Source organism: Scyliorhinus torazame, chromosome 31 (genome assembly GCF_047496885.1).
Source record: "Scyliorhinus torazame isolate Kashiwa2021f chromosome 31, sScyTor2.1, whole genome shotgun sequence".
NCBI lineage: Eukaryota > Metazoa > Chordata > Chondrichthyes > Carcharhiniformes > Scyliorhinidae > Scyliorhinus > Scyliorhinus torazame.
The window spans coordinates 33,228,244-33,245,247 of record NC_092737.1 but is presented as its reverse complement, the minus strand read 5'-3'; the positions used below and the strand labels follow the sequence as shown (position 1 = coordinate 33,245,247).

General features: G+C 45.8%; 1 protein-coding gene across 2 annotated transcripts in view; it reads left to right on the top strand.

The window, feature by feature from the left end:
* LOC140404780 (uncharacterized) overlaps positions 1 to 17,004 on the top strand; it is a 475,417-nt gene that overhangs the window by 423,532 nt on the left and 34,881 nt on the right. Inside the window, exon 4 of one of the 2 annotated variants that reach the window (XM_072493518.1) lies at positions 12,501 to 13,592. The exons of the other annotated variant lie outside the window; for it this stretch is intronic. Coding sequence (XP_072349619.1) covers positions 12,501 to 13,323 — 823 coding nt within the window. The 3' untranslated portion in view covers positions 13,324 to 13,592. Of the gene's footprint in view, positions 1 to 12,500; positions 13,593 to 17,004 lie in introns of those variants that run through there. 2 annotated transcript variants of the gene reach the window in all.

Below are 17,004 nucleotides of genomic sequence, written 5' to 3'. Positions count from 1 at the left end.
CTCTCTGTGTAACTGTACAGAGTCACTGTTTATTCAGCAGGGTGAGGGTCACTCACTGTGTAACTATACAGAGTCACTGTTTATTCAGCAGGGTGAGGATCACTCACTGTGTAACTGTACAGAGTCACTGTTTATTCAGGGTGAGGATCACTCACTGTAACTGTACAGAGTCACTGTTTATTCAGGTTGAGGATCACACACTGTGTAACTGTACAGAGTCACTGTTTATTCAGTGTGAGGATCACTCACTGTGTAACTGTACAGAGTCACTGTTTATTCAGTGTGAGGGTCACTCACTGTGTAACTGTACAGAGTCACTGTTTATTCAGGTTGAGGATCACTCACTGTGTAACTGTTCAGAGTCACTGTTTATTCAGGATGAGGATCACTCACTGTGGAACTGTACAGAGTCACTGTTTATTCAGGGTGAGGATCACTCTCTGTGTAACTTTACAGAGTCACTGTTTATTCAGCAGGGTGAGGATCACTCACTGTGTAACTGTACAGAGTCACTGTTTATTCAGGGTGAGGATCACTCACTGTGTAACTGTACAGAGTCACTGTTTATTCAGGGTGAGGATCGCTCTCTGTGTAACTGTACAGAGTCACTGTTTATTCAGGTTGAGGATCACTCACTGTGTAACTGTACAGAGTCACTGTTTGTTCAGCAGGGTGAGGATCACTCACTGTGTAACTGTACAGAGTCACTGTTTATTCAGGGTGAGGATCACTCGCTGTGTAACTGTACAGAGTCACTGTTTATTCAGGGTGAGGATCACTCGCTGTGTAACTGTACAGAGTCACTGTTTATTCAGCAGGGTGATGGTCACTCACTGTGTAACTGTACAGAGTCACTGTTTATTCAGCAGGGTGATGGTCACTCACTGTGTAACTGTACAGAGTCACTGTTTATTCAGGGTGAGGATCACTCACTGTGTAACTGTACAGAATCACTGTTTGTTCAGCAGGGTGAGATTCACTCACTGTGTAACTGTACAGAGTCACTGTTTATTCAGCAGGGTGAGGATCACTCACTGTGTAACTGTGCAGAGACACGCTTTATTCAGCAGGGTGAGCATCACTCACTGTGTAACTGTACAGAGTCACTGTTTATTCAGGGTGAGGATCACTCGCTGTGTAACTGTACAGAGTCACTGTTTATTCAGCAGGGTGATGGTCACTCACTGTGTAACTGTACAAAGTCACTGTTTATTCAGCAGTGTGAGGGTCACTCACTGTGTAACTGTACAGAGTCACTGTTTATTCAGGGTGAGGATCACTCGCTGTGTAACTGTACAGTGTCACTGTTTATTCAGGGTGAGGATCACTCGCTGTGCAACTGTACAGAGTCACTGTTTATTCAGGGTGAGGATCACTCACTATGTAACTGTACAGTCACTGTTTATTCAGCAGGGTGAGGATCACTCACTGTGTAACTGTACAGGGTCACTGTTTATTCAGCAGGGTGAGGGTCACTCACTGTGTAACTGTACAGAGTCACGGTTTATTCAGGGTGAGCATCACTCACTGTGTAACTGTACAGAGTCACTGTTTATACAGCAGAGTGAGGATCACTCACTGTGTAATTGTGCAGAGTCACTGTTTATTCAGTGTGATGATCACTCACTGTGTAACTGCACAGAGTCACTGTTTATTCAGCAGAGTGAGGATCACTCACTGTGTAATTGTGCAGAGTCACTGTTTATTCAGGGTGAGGATCACTCACTGTGTAACTGTACAGAGTCACTGTTTATTCAGGGTGAGGATCATTCACTGTGTCACTGTACAGAGTCACTGTTTATTCAGGGTGAGGATCACTCACTGTGTAACTGTACAGAGTCACTGTTTATTCAGGGTGAGGTTCACTCACTGTGTAACTGTACAGAGCCACTGTTTATTCAGGGTGAGGTTCACTCACTGTGTAACTGTACAGAGTCACTGTTTATTCAGGGTGAGGATCATTCACTGTGTCACTGTACAGAGTCACTGTTTATTCAGGGTGAGGATCACTCACTGTGTAACTGTACAGAGTCACTGTTTATTCAGGGTGAGGTTCACTCACTGTGTAACTGTACAGAGCCACTGTTTATTCAGCAGGGTGAGGATCACTCACTGTGTAACTGTACAGAGTCACTGTTTATTCAGCAGGGTGAGGATCACTCACTGTGTAACTGTACAGAGTCACTGTTTATTCAGGGTGAGGATCAGTCACTGTGTAACTGTAGAGTCACTGTTTATTCAGGGTGAGGATCACTCACTGTGTAACTGTACAGAGTCACTGTTTATTCAGGGTGAGGATCACTCTCTGTGTAACTGTACAGAGTCACTGTTTATTCAGCAGGGTGAGGGTCACTCACTGTGTAACTATACAGAGTCACTGTTTATTCAGCAGGGTGAGGATCACTCACTGTGTAACTGTACAGAGTCACTGTTTATTCAGGGTGAGGATCACTCACTGTAACTGTACAGAGTCACTGTTTATTCAGGGTGAGGATCACTCTCTGTGTAACTGTACAGAGTCACTGTTTATTCAGGGTGAGGATCACTCTCTGTGTAACTGTACAGAGTCACTGTTTATTCAGGGTGAGGATCACTCACTGTGTAACTGTACAGAGTCACTGTTTATGCAGGGTGAGGTTCACTCACTGTGTAACTGTACAGAGTCACTGTTTATTCAGGGTGAGGATCACTCACTGTGTAACTGTACAGAGTCACTGCTTATTCAGGGTGAGGATCACTCACTGTGTAACTGTACAGAGTCACTGTTTATTCAGGGTGAGGTTCACTCACTGTGTAACTGTACAGAGTCACTGTTTATTCAGGGTGAGGATCACTCACTGTGTAACTGTACAGAGTCACTGTTTATTCAGCAGGGTGAGGATCACTCACTGTGTAACTGTACAGTCACTGTTTATTCAGGGTGAGGATCACTCACTGTGTAACTGTACAGAGTCACTGTTTATTCAGGGTGAGGATCATTCACAGTGTAACTGTACAGAGTCACTGTTTATTCAGGGTGAGGATCACTCGCTGTGTAACTGTACAGAGTCACTGTTTATTCAGCAGGGTGATGGTCACTCACTGTGTAACTGTACAGAGTCACTGTTTATTCAGGGTGAGGATCACTCACTGTGTAACTGTACAGAATCACTGTTTGTTCAGCAGGGTGAGGATCACTCACTGTGTAACTGTACAGAGTCACTGTTTATTCAGCAGGGTGAGGATCACTCACTGTGTAACTGTTCAGAGTCACTGTTTATTCAGCAGGGTGAGGATCACTCACTGTGTAACTGTGCAGAGACACTCTTTATTCAGCAGGGTGAGGATCACTCACTGTGTAACTGTACAGAGTCACTGTTTATTCAGGGTGAGGATCACTCGCTGTGTAACTGTACAGAGTCACTGTTTATTCAGCAGGGTGATGGTCACTCACTGTGTAACTGTACAAAGTCACTGTTTATTCAGCAGTGTGAGGGTCACTCACTGTGTAACTGTACAGAGTCACTGTTTATTCAGGGTGAGGATCACTCGCTGTGTAACTGTACAGTGTCACTGTTTATTCAGGGTGAGGATCACTCGCTGTGCAACTGTACAGAGTCACTGTTTATTCAGGGTGAGGATCACTCACTATGTAACTGTACAGTCACTGTTTATTCAGCAGGGTGAGGATCACTCACTGTGTAACTGTACAGGGTCACTGTTTATTCAGCAGGGTGAGGGTCACTCACTGTGTAACTGTACAGAGTCACGGTTTATTCAGGGTGAGCATCACTCACTGTGTAACTGTACAGAGTCACTGTTTATACAGCAGAGTGAGGATCACTCACTGTGTAATTGTGCAGAGTCACTGTTCATTCAGTGTGATGATCACTCACTGTGTAACTGCACAGAGTCACTGTTTATTCAGCAGAGTGAGGATCACTCACTGTGTAATTGTGCAGAGTCACTGTTTATTCAGGGTGAGAATCACTCACTGTGTAACTGTACAGAGTCACTGTTTATTCAGGGTGAGGATCATTCACTGTGTCACTGTACAGAGTCACTGTTTATTCAGGGTGAGGATCACTCACTGTGTAACTGTACAGAGTCACTGTTTATTCAGCAGGGTGAGGATCACTCACTGTGTAACTGTACAGAGCCACTGTTTATTCAGGGTGAGGTTCACTCACTGTGTAACTGTACAGAGTCACTGTTTATTCAGGGTGAGGTTCACTCACTGTGTAACTGTACAGAGCCACTGTTTATTCAGGGTGAGTTTCACTCACTGTGTAACTGTACAGAGTCACTGTTTATTCAGGGTGAGGATCATTCACTGTGTAACTGTACAGAGTCACTGTTTATTCAGCAGGGTGAGGATCACTCACTCTGTAACTGTACAGAGTCACTGTTTATTCAGGGTGAGGATCACTCACTGTGTAACTGTACAGAGTCACTGTTTATTCAGGGTGAGGTTCACTCACTGTGTAACTGTACAGAGCCACTGTTTATTCAGGGTGAGGTTCACTCACTGTGTAACTGTACAGAGTCACTGTTTATTCAGGGTGAGGATCATTCACTGTGTAACTGTACAGAGTCACTGTTTATTCAGGGTGAGGATCACTCACTGTGTAACTGTACAGAGTCACTGTTTATTCAGGGTGAGGATCACTCACTGTGTAACTGTACAGTCACTGTTTATTCAGGGTGAGGATCACTCACTGTGTAACTGTACAGAGTCACTGTTTATTCAGGGTGAGGATCACTCACTGTGTAACTGTACAGAGTCACTGTTTATTCAGGGTGAGGATCACTCACTGTGTAACTGTACAGAGTCACTGTTTATTCAGGGTGAGGATCACTCACTGTAACTGTACAGAGTCACTGTTTATTCAGGGTGAGGATCACTCACTGTAACTGTACAGAGTCACTGTTTATTCAGGGTGAGGATCACTCACTGTGTAACTGTACAGAGTCACTGTTTATTCAGGGTGAGGATCACTCTCTGTGTAACTGTACAGAGTCACTGTTTATTCAGGGTGAGGATCACTCACTGTGTAACTGTACAGAGTCACTGTTTATTCAGGGTGAGGTTCACTCACTGTGTAACTGTACAGAGTCACTGTTTATTCAGCAGGGTGAGGGTCACTCACTGTGTAACTGAACAGAGTCACTGTTTATTCAGTGTGAGGATCACTCACTGTGTAACTGTACAGAGTCACTGTTTATTCAGGGTGAGGATCACTCACTGTGTAACTATACAGAGTCACTGTTTATTCAGGGTGAGGATCACTCACTGTGTAACTGTACAGAGTCATCTGTTTATTCAGCAGGGTGAGGATCACTCACTGAAACTGTACAGAGTCACTGTTTATTCAGGGTGAGGATCACTCACTGTGTAACTGTACAGAGTCACTGTTTATTCAGGGTGAGGATCACTCACTGTGTAACTGTACAGAGTCACTGTTTATTCAGGGTGAGGATCACTCACTGTGTAACTGTACAGAGTCACTGTTTATTCAGGGTGAGGATCACTCACTGTAACTATACAGAGTCACTGTTTATTCAGGGTGAGGATCACTCACTGTGTAACTGTACAGAGTCACTGTTTATTCAGGGTGATGATCACTCACTGTGTAACTGTACAGAGTCACTGTTTATTCAGCAGGGTGAGGATCACTCACTGTGTCACTGTACAGAGTCACTGTTTATTCAGGGTGAGGATCACTCAGTGTAACTGTACAGAGTCACTGTTTATTCAGGGTGAGGGTCACTCACTGTGTAACTGTACAGAGTCACTGTTTATTCAGGGTGAGGATCACTCACTGTGTAACTGTACAGAGTCAATGTTTATTCAGGGTGAGGTTCACTCACTGTGTAACTGTACAGAGTCACTGTTTATTCAGGGTGAGGATCACTCACTGTGTAACTGTACAGAGTCACTGTTTATTCAGGGTGAGGATCACTCACTGTGTAACTGTACAGAATCACTGTTTATTCACGGTGAGGATCACTGACTGTGTAACTGTACAGAGTCACTGTTTATTCAGCAGGGTGAGGATCACTCACTGTGTAACTGTACAGAGTCACTGTTTATTCAGCAGGGTGAGGATCACTCACTGTGTATTTTATTATATTATTATTATTTTTTAGCCAGATCTTGGTAGAAAGTTAGAGGAATGGCAGGGAAGGGAGTGCAATGTTCCTCCTGCAGGATGTTTGAGGTGAGGGATGCAGTTAGTGTCCCTGCTGATTTTACCTGCAGGAAGTGCTGCCATCTCCAGCTCCTCCAAGACCGAGTTAGGGAACTGGAGCTGGAGTTGGAAGAACTTCGGATCATTCGGGAGGCAGAAGGGGTCATAGATAGCAGCTTCAGGGAATTAGTTACACCAAAGATTGGAGATAGGTGGGTAACTGAAAGAGGGACTGGGAAGAAGCAGTCAGTGCAGGGATCCCCTGCGGTCGTTCCCCTGAGAAACAAGTATACCGCTTTGGATACTTGTGGGGGGGGGGGACTTACCAGGGGTAAGCCATGGGGTACGGGCCTCTGGCACGGAGTCTGTCCCTGTTGCTCAGAAGGGAAGGGGGGAGAGGAGCAGAGCATTAGTAATTGGGGACTCGATAGTCAGGGGCACAGATAGGAGATACTGTGGGAGCATGAGAAACTCACGTTTGGTATGTTGCCTCCCAGGTGCAAGGGTACGTGATGTCTCGGATCGTGTTTTCCGGGTCCTTGGGGGGAGGGGGAGCAGCCCCAAGTCGTGGTCCACATTGGCACTAACGACATAGGTAGGAAAGGGAACAGGGATGTCAGGCAGGCTTTCAGGGAGCTAGGATGGAAGCTCAGAACTAGAACAAACAGAGTTGTTATCTCTGGGTTGTTGCCCGTGCCACGTGATAGCGAGATGAGGAATAGGGAGAGAGAGCAATTAAACACGTGGCTACAGGGATGGTGCAGGCGGGAGGGATTCAGATTTCTGGATAACTGGGGCTCTTTCTGGGGAAGGTGGGACCTCTACAGACAGGATGGTCTACATCTGAACCTGAGGGGCACAAATATCCTGGGGGGGAGATTTGTTAGTGCTCTTTGGGGTGGTTTAAACTAATGCAGCAGGGGCATGGGAACCTGGATTGTAGTTTTAGGGTAAGGGAGAATGAGAGTATAGAGGTCAGGAGCACAGATTTGACATCGCAGGAGGGGGCCAGTGTTCAGGTAGGTGGTTTGAAGTGTGTCTACTTCAATGCCAGGAGTATACGAAACAAGGTAGGGGAACTGGCAGCGTGGGTTGGTACCTGGGACTTCGATGTTGTGGCCATTTCGGAGACATGGATAGAGCAGGGACAGGAATGGATGTTGCAGGTTCCGAGGTTTAGGTGTTTTAGTAAGCTCAGAGAAGGAGGCAAAAGAGGGGGAGGTGTGGCGCTGCTAGTCAAGAGCAGTATTACGGTGGCGGAGAGGATGCTAGATGGGGACTCTTCTGCCGAGGTAGTATGGGCTGAAGTTAGAAACAGGAAAGGAGAGGTCACCCTGTTGGGAGTTTTTTATAGGCCTCCTAATAGTTCTAGGGATGTAGAGGAAAGGATGGCGAAGATGATTCTGGATATGAGCGAAAGTAACAGGGTAGTTATTATGGGAGATTTTAACTTTCCAAATATTGACTGGAAAAGATATAGTTCGAGTACATTAGATGGGTCGTTTTTTGTACAGTGTGTGCAGGAGGGTTTCCTGACAGTTTGTTGACAGGCCAACAAGAGGCGAGGCCACATTGGATTTGGTTTTGGGTAATGAACCAGGCCAGGTGTTGGATTTGGAGGTAGGTGAGCACTTTGGGGACAGTGACCACAATTCGGTGACGTTTACGTTAATGATGGAAAGGGATAAGTATACACCGCAGGGCAAGAGTTATAGCTGGGGGAAGGGCAATTATGATGCCATTAGACGTGACTTGGGGGGGATAAGGTGGAGAAGTAGGCTGCAAGTGTTGGGCACACTGGATAAGTGGGGCTTGTTCAAGGATCAGCTACTGCGTGTTCTTGATAAGTATGTACCGGTCAGACAGGGAGGAAGGCGTCGAGCGAGGGAACCGTGGTTTACCAAGGAAGTGGAATCTCTTGTTAAGAGGAAGAAGGAGGCCTATGTGAAGATGAAGTGTGAAGTTTCGGTTGGGGCGATGGATAGTTACAAGGTAGCGAGGAAGGATCTAAAGAGAGAGCTAAGACGAGCAAGGAGGGGACATGAGAAGTATTTGGCAGGAAGGATCAAGGAAAACCCAAAAGCTTTCTATAGGTATGTCAGGAATAAGCGAATGACTAGGGAAAGAGTAGGACCAGTCAAGGACAGGGATGGGAAATTGTGTGTGGAGTCTGAAGAGATAGGCGAGATACTAAATGAATATTTTTCGTCAGTATTCACTCAGGAAAAAGATAATGTTGTGGAGGAGAATGCTGAGCCCCAGGCTAATAGAATAGATGGCATTGAGGTACGTAGGGAAGAGGTGTTGGCAATTCTGGACAGGCTGAAAATAGATAAGTCCCCGGGACCTGATGGGATTTATCCTAGGATTCTATGGGAGGACAGGGAAGAGATTGCTGGACCTTTGGCTTTGATTTTTATGTCATCATTGGCTACAGGAATAGTACCAGAGGACTGGAGGACAGCAAATGTGGTCCCTTTGTTCAAAAAGGGGAGCAGAGACAACCCCGGCAACTATAGGCCGGTGAGCCTCACGTCTGTAGTGGGTAAAGTCTTGGAGGGGATTATAAGAGACAAGATTTATAATCATCTCGATAGGAATAATATGATCAGGGATAGTCAGCATGGCTTTGTGAAGGGTAGGTCATGCCTCACAAACCTTATTGAGTTATTTGAGAAGGTGACTGAACAGGTAGACGAGGGTAGAGCAGTTGATGTGGTGTATATGGATTTCAGCAAAGCGTTTGATAAGGTTCCCCACGGTAGGCTATTGCAAAAAATACGGAGGCTGGGGATTGAGGGTGATTTAGAGATGTGGATCAGAAATTGGCTAGCTGAAAGAAGACAGAGGGTGGTGGTTGATGGGAAATGTTCAGAATGGAGTACAGTCACAAGTGGAGTACCACAAGGATCTGTTCTGGGGCCGTTGCTGTTTGTCATTTTTATCAATGACCTAGAGGAAGGCGCAGAAGGGTGGGTGAGTAAATTTGCAGACGATACTAAAGTCGGTGGTGTTGTCGATAGTGTGGAAGGATGTAGCAGATTACAGAGGGATATAGATAAGCTGCAGAGCTGGGCCGAGAGGTGGCAAATGGAGTTTAATGTAGAGAAGTGTGAGGTGATTCACTTTGGAAGGAATAACAGGAATGCGGAATATTTGGCTAATGGTAAAGTTCTTGAAAGTGTGGATGAGCAGAGGGATCTAGGTGTCCATGTACATAGATCCCTGAAAGTTGCCACCCAGGTTGATAGGGTTGTGAAGAAGGCCTATGGAGTGTTGGCCTTTATTGGTAGAGGGATTGAGTTCCGGAGTCGGGAGGTCATGTTGCAGCTGTACAGAACTCTGGTACGGCCGCATTTGGAGTATTGCGTACAGTTCTGGTCACCGCATTATAGGAAGGACGTGGAGGCTTTGGAGCGGGTGCAGAGGAGATTTACCAGGATGTTGCCTGGTATGGAGGGAAAATCTTATGAGGAAAGGCTGATGGACTTGAGGTTGTTTTCGTTGGAGAGAAGAAGGTTAAGAGGAGACTTAATAGAGGCATACAAAATGATCAGGGGGTTGGATAGGGTGGACAGTGAGAGCCATCTCCCGCGGATGGATATGGCTGGCACGAGGGGACATAACTTTAAACTGAGGGGTAATAGATATAGGACAGAGGTCAGAGGTAGGTTCTTTACGCAAAGAGTAGTGAGGCCGTGGAATGCCCTACCTGCTACAGTGGTGAACTCGCCAACATTGAGGGCATTTAAAAGTTTATTGGATAAACATATGGATGATAATGGCATAGTGTAGGTTGGATGGCTTTTGTTTCGGTGCAACATCGTGGGCCGAAGGGCCTGTACTGCGCTGTATTGTTCTATGTTCTATGTTCTATGTAACTGTACAGAGTCACTGTTTATTCACGGTGAGGATCACTCACTGTGTAACTGTACAGAGTCACTGTTTATTCAGTGTGAGGATCACTCACTGTGTAACTGTACAGAGTCTCTGTTTATTCAGCAGGGTGAGGATCACTCTCTGTGTAACAGTACAGAGTCACTGTTTATTCAGCAGGGTGAGGATCACTCACTGTGTAACTGTACAGAGTCACTGTTTATTCAGGGTGGGGATCACTCACTGTGCAACTGTACAGAGTCACTGTTTATTCAGTGTGAGGATCACTCACTGTGTAACTGTACAGAGTCTCTGTTTATTCAGCAGAGTGAGGATCACTCACTGTAACTGTACAGAGTCACTGTTTATTCACGGTGAGGATCACTCACTGTGTAACTGTACAGAGTCACTGTTTATTCAAGGGGAGGATCACTCACTGTGTAACTGTACAGAGTCACTGTTTATTCAGGGTGAGGATCACTCACTGTGTAACTGTACAGAGTCACTGTTTATTCAGGGTGAGGATCACTCACTGTGTCACTGTACAGAGTCACTGTTTATTCAAGGGGAGGATCACTCACTGTGTAACTGTACAGAGTCACTGTTTATTCAGGGTGAGGATCACTCACTGTGTAACTGTACAGTCACTGTTTATTCAGGGTGAGGATCACTCGCTGTGTAACTGTACAGAGTCACTGTTTATTCAGCAGGGTGAGGATCACTCACTGTAACTGTACAGCGTCACTGTTTATTCAGCAGACTGAGGATCACTCACTGTGTAACTGTACAGAGTCACTGTTTATTCAGGGTGAGGCTCACTCACTGTGTAACTGTAGAGTGTCACTGTTTATTCAGGGTGAGGATCACTCACTGTGTAACTGTACAGAGTCACTGTTTATTCAGTGTGAGGATCACTCGCTGTGTAACTGTACAGAGTCACTGTTTATTCAGCAGGGTGAGGATCACTCACTGTAACTGTACAGCGTCACTGTTTATTCAGCAGACTGAGGATCACTCACTGTGTAACTGTACAGAGTCACTGTTTATTCAGGGTGAGGCTCACTCACTGTGTAACTGTAGAGTGTCACTGTTTATTCAGGGTGAGGATCACTCACTGTATAACTGTACAGAGTCACTGTTTATTCAGGGTGAGGATCACTCACTGTGTAACTGTACAGATTCACTGTTTATTCAGGGTGAGGATCACTCACTGTGTAACTGTACAGAGTCACTGTTTATTCAGGGTGAGGATCACTCACTGTGTAACTGTACAGAGTCACTGTTTATTCAGGGTGAGGATCACTCTCTGTGTAACTGTACAGAGTCACTGTTTATTCAGGGTGAGGTTCACTCACTGTGTAACTGTACAGTCACTGTTTATTCAGGGTGAGGATCACTCGCTGTGTAACTGTACAGAGTCACTGTTTATTCAGCAGACTGAGGATCATTCACTGTAACTGTACAGCGTCACTGTTTATTCAGCAGACTGAGGATCACTCACTGTGTAACTGTACAGAGTCACTGTTTATTCAGGGTGAGGCTCACTCACTGTGTAACTGTAGAGTGTCACTGTTTATTCAGGGTGAGGATCACTCACTGTGTAACTGTACAGAGTCACTGTTTATTCAGTGTGAGGATCACTCGCTGTGTAACTGTACAGAGTCACTGTTTATTCAGCAGGGTGAGGATCACTCACTGTAACTGTACAGCGTCACTGTTTATTCAGCAGACTGAGGATGACTCACTGTGTAACTGTACAGAGTCACTGTTTATTCAGGGTGAGGCTCACTCACTGTGTAACTGTAGAGTGTCATTGTTTATTCAGGGTGAGGATCACTCACTGTATAACTGTACAGAGTCACTGTTTATTCAGGGTGAGGATCACTCACTGTGTAACTGTACAGATTCACTGTTTATTCAGGGTGAGGATCACTCACTGTGTAACTGTACAGAGTCACTGTTTATTCAGGGTGAGGATCACTCACTGTGTAACTGTACAGAGTCACTGTTTATTCAGGGTGAGGATCACTCTCTGTGTAACTGTACAGAGTCACTGTTTATTCAGGGTGAGGTTCACTCACTGTGTAACTGTACAGTGTCACTGTTTATTCAGCAGGGTAAGGATCACTCACTGTGTAACTGTACAGACACTGTTTATTCAGGGTGAGGATCACTCGCTGTGTAACTGTACAGAGTCACTGTTTATTCAGCAGGGTGAGGATCACTCACTGTAACTGTACAGCGTCACTGTTTATTCAGCAGACTGAGGATCACTCACTGTGTAACTGTACAGAGTCACTGTTTATTCAAGGTGAGGATCACTCACTGTGTAACTGTACAGAGTCACTGTTTATTCAGGGTGAGGATCACTCACTGTGTAACTGTACAGAGTCACTGTTTATTCAGGGTGAGGATCACTCACTGTGTAACTGTACAGAGTCACTGTTTATTCAGGGTGAAAGATGCCCACGTACGAACGGGATTTGGCGCTCGAATCATCGATCGACAGTTCCAACGCGCCACAGCGAAAAACCGCACCGACCTCCTCAGAAGACAAACATGGGACACAACCGACAGAATAACCTTCGTCATCCAGTACTTCCCCGGAGCGGAGAAACTACGACATCTTCTTCACAGCCTTCAACACGTCATTGGTGAAGATGAACATCTTGCCAAGGTCATCCCCACACCCCCACTACTTGCCTTCAAACAACCGCTCAACCTCAAACAAACCATTGTTTGCAGCAAACTACCCAGTCTTCAGAACAGTGACCACGACACCACACAACCCTGCCATGGCAATCTCTGCAAGACGTGCCAGATCATCGACATGGATACCACTATTACACGTGAGAACACCACCCACCAGGTACGCGGTACATACTCGTGCGACTCGGCCAACGTTGTCTACCTCATACGCTGCAGGAAAGGATGTCCCGAAGCGTGGTACATTGGCGAGACCATGCAGACGCTGCGACAACGAATGAACGGACATCGCGCAACAATCACCAGGCAGGAATGTTCCCTTCCAGTCGGGGAACACTTCAGCAGTCAAGGGCATTCAGCCTCTGATCTCCTGGTAAGCGTTCTCCAAGGCGGCCTTCAGGACCCGCGACAACGCAGAATCGCCGAGCAGAAACTTATAGCCAAGTTCCGCACACATGAGTGCGGCCTCAACCGGGACCTGGGATTCATGTCGCATTACATTCATCCCCCACCATCTGGCCTGCGAAATCCTACCAACTGTCCTGGCTTGAGACTATTCACACCTCTTTAACCTGGGGTTACCCCATCTCTCGATCTGTAAAGATTTAATCACCTGCTAATGCTCGCATTCCTAGCATTGTTTGGCATCTTTGAAATTGTCTATATATATGTTTCTGGAACATACCTCTTCATCCACCTGAGGAAGGAGCAGTGCTCCGAAAGCTAGTGACATCGAAACAAACCTGTTGGACTTTAACCTGGTGTTGGAAGACTTCTTACTGTGCTCACCCCAGTCCAACGCCGGCATCTCCACATCATGGCTACCATCGACTGTTCATACAGGTGAGGATCACTCACTGTGTAACTGTACAGAGTCACTGTTTATTCAGGGTGAGGATCACTCACTGTGTAACTGTACAGAGTCACTGTTTATTCAGGGTGAGGATCACTCACTGTGTAACTGTACACAGTCACTGTTTATTCAGCAGGGTGAGGATCACTCACTGTGTAACTGTACAGAGTCACTGTTTATTCAGCAGGGTGAGGATCACTCACTGTGTAACTGTACAGAGTCACTGTACATTCAGGGTGAGTATCACTCACTGTGTCACTGTACAGAGTCACTGTTTATTCAGGATGAGGATCACTCACTGTCTAACTGTACAGAATCACTGTTTATTCAGCAGGGTGAGGATCACTCACTGTGTAACTGTACAGAGTCACTGTATATTCTGGGTGAGTATCACTCACTGTGTCACTGTACAGAGTCACTGTTTATTCAGGATGAGGATCACTCACTGCGGAACTGCACAGAGTCACTGTTTATTCAGGATGAGGATCACTCACTGTGTAGCTGTACAGAGTCACTGTTTATTCAGGATGAGGATCACTCACTGTGTAACTGTACAGAGTCACTGTTTATTCAGCAGGGTGAGGATCACTCACTGTGTAACTGTACAGAGTCACTGTTTATTCAGGATGAGGATCACTCACTACGGAACTGTACAGAGTCACTGTTTATTCAGCAGGGTGAGGATCACTCACTGTGTAACTGTACAGAGTCACTGTCTATTCAGGGTGAGTATCACTCACTGTGTCACTGTACAGAGTTACTGTTTATTCAGGATGAGGATCACTCACTGTGGAACTGCACGGAGTCATTGTTTATTCAGCAGGGTGAGGATCACTCACTGTGTAACTGTACAAAGTCACTTTATTCAGCAGGGTGAGGATCACTCACTGTGTCACTGTACAGAGTCACTATATATTCAGGGTGAGTATCACTCACTGTCACTGTACAGAGTCACTGTTTATTCAGGGTGAGGATCACTCACTGTGTAACTGTACAGAGTCACTGTTTATTCAGCAGGGTGAGGATCACTCACTGTGTAACTGTACAGAGTCACTGTTTATTCAGGGTGAGGATCACTCACTGTGTAACTGTACAGAGTGACTGTTTATTCAGGGTGAGGATCACTCACTGTGTAACTGTACAGAGTCACTGTTTATTCAGGGTGAGGATCACTCACTGTGTAACTGTACAGAGTCACTGTTTATTCAGCAGGGTGAGGATCACTCACTGTGTCACTGAACAGAGTCACTGTTTGTTCAGGGTGAGGATCACTCACTGTCACTGTACAGAGTCACTGTTTATTCAGGGTGAGGATCACTCACTGTGTAACTGTACAGAGTCACTGTTTATTCAGGATAAGGATCACTCACTGTGTAACTGTACAGAGTCATTGTTTATTCAGGGTGAGGATCACTCACTGTGTAACTGTACAGCTTCACTGTTTATTCAGCAGGGTGAGGATCACTCACTGTGCAACTGTACAGAGTCACTGTTTATTCAGCAGGGTGAGGATCACTCACTGTGTAACTGTACAGAGACACTGTTTATTCAGGGTGAGGATCACTCACTGTGTAACTGGACAGAGTCACTGTTTATTCAGGGTGAGGATCACTCACTGTGTAACTGTACAGAGTCACTGTTTATTCAGTGTGAGGGTCACTCACTGTGTAACTGTACAGAGTCACTGTTTATTCAGGATGAGGATCACTCACTGTGTAACTGTACAGAGTCACTGTTTATTCAGGGTGAGGATCACTCACTGTGTCACTGCACAGAGTCACTGTTTATTCAGGGTGAGGATCACTCACTGTGTCACTGCACAGAGTCACTGTTTATTCAGCAGGGTGAGGATCACTCACTGTGTAACTGTACAGAGTCACTGTTTATTCAGTGTGAGGATCACTCACTGTGCAACTGTAAAGAGTCACTGCTTATTCAGCATGGTGAGGATCACTCACTGTAACTGTACATAGTCACTGTTTATTCAGGGTGAGGATCACTCACTGTGTAACTGTACAGAGTCACTGTTTATTCAGTGTGAGGATCACTCACTGTGTAACTGTACAGAGTCACTGCTTATTCAGCATGGTGAGGATCACTCACTGTGTAACTGTACAGAGTCACTGTTTATTCAGGGTGAGGATCACTCACTGTGTAACTGTACAGATTCACTGTTTATTCAGTGTGAGGATCACTCACTGTGTAACTGTACAGAGTCACTGTTTATTCAGGGTGAGGATCACTCACTGTGTAACTGTACAGAGTCACTGTTTATTCAGGGTGAGGGTCACTCACTGTGTAACTGTACAGAGCCACTGTTTATTCAGCAGGGTGAGGATCACTCACTGTGTAACTGTACAGAGTCACTGTTTATTCAGGGTGAGGATCACTCACTGTGTAACTGTACAGAGTCACTGTTTATTCAGCACGGTGAGGATCACTCACTGTGTAACTGTTCAGAGTCACTGTTTATTCAGCAGGGTGACGATCACTCACTGTAACTGTACAGAGTCACTGTTTATTCAGCAGGGTGAGGATCACTCATTGTGTAACTGTACAGAGTCACTGTTTATTCAGTGTGAGGATCACTCACTGTGTAACTGTACAGAGTCACTGTTTATTCAGCAGGGTGAGGATCACTCACTGTGTAACTGTACAGAGTCACTGTTTATTCAGGGTGAGGATCACTCGCTGTGTAACTGTACAGAGTCACTGTTTATTCAGGGTGAGGATCACTCACCGTGTAACTGTACAGAGTCACTGTTTATTCAGCAGGGTGAGGATCATTCACTGTGTAACTGTACAGAGCCACTGTTTATTCAGGGTGAGGATCACTCACTGTGTAACTGTACAGAGTAACTGTTTATTCAGGGTGAGTATCACTCACTGTGTAACTGTACAGAGTCACTGTTTATTCAGTGTGAGGATCAGTCACAGTCAGAGGGAAAAAAACAAACAGGCAGACAGTGCAGGGATCCCTCGTGGCCGTTCCCCTTCAAAACAAGTATACCGTTTTGGATGCTGTTGGGGGCGATGACCTACCGGGGGAAGGCCCTAGCGGCCAGGTCTCTGGCACTGAGTCTGGCTCTGGGGCTCAGAAGCGAAGGGGGGAGAATAGAAAAGCAATACTTGTAGGAGATTCAATGGTTAGGGGAATAGATAGGAGATTCTGTGGTCGCGAGCGAGACTCCCGGAAGGTATGTTGCCTCCCGGGTGCCGGGGCCAGGGATGTCTCGGATCGTGTCTTCAGGATCTTTAAGGGGGAGGGCGAGCAGCCAGAAGTCGTGGTGCACATTGGTACCAACGACATAGGTAGGAAAAGGGATGTGGAGGTAATGAACAAGTTTAGGGAGTTAGGCTGGAAGTTAAAAGCCAGGACAGACAGAGTTGTCATCTCTG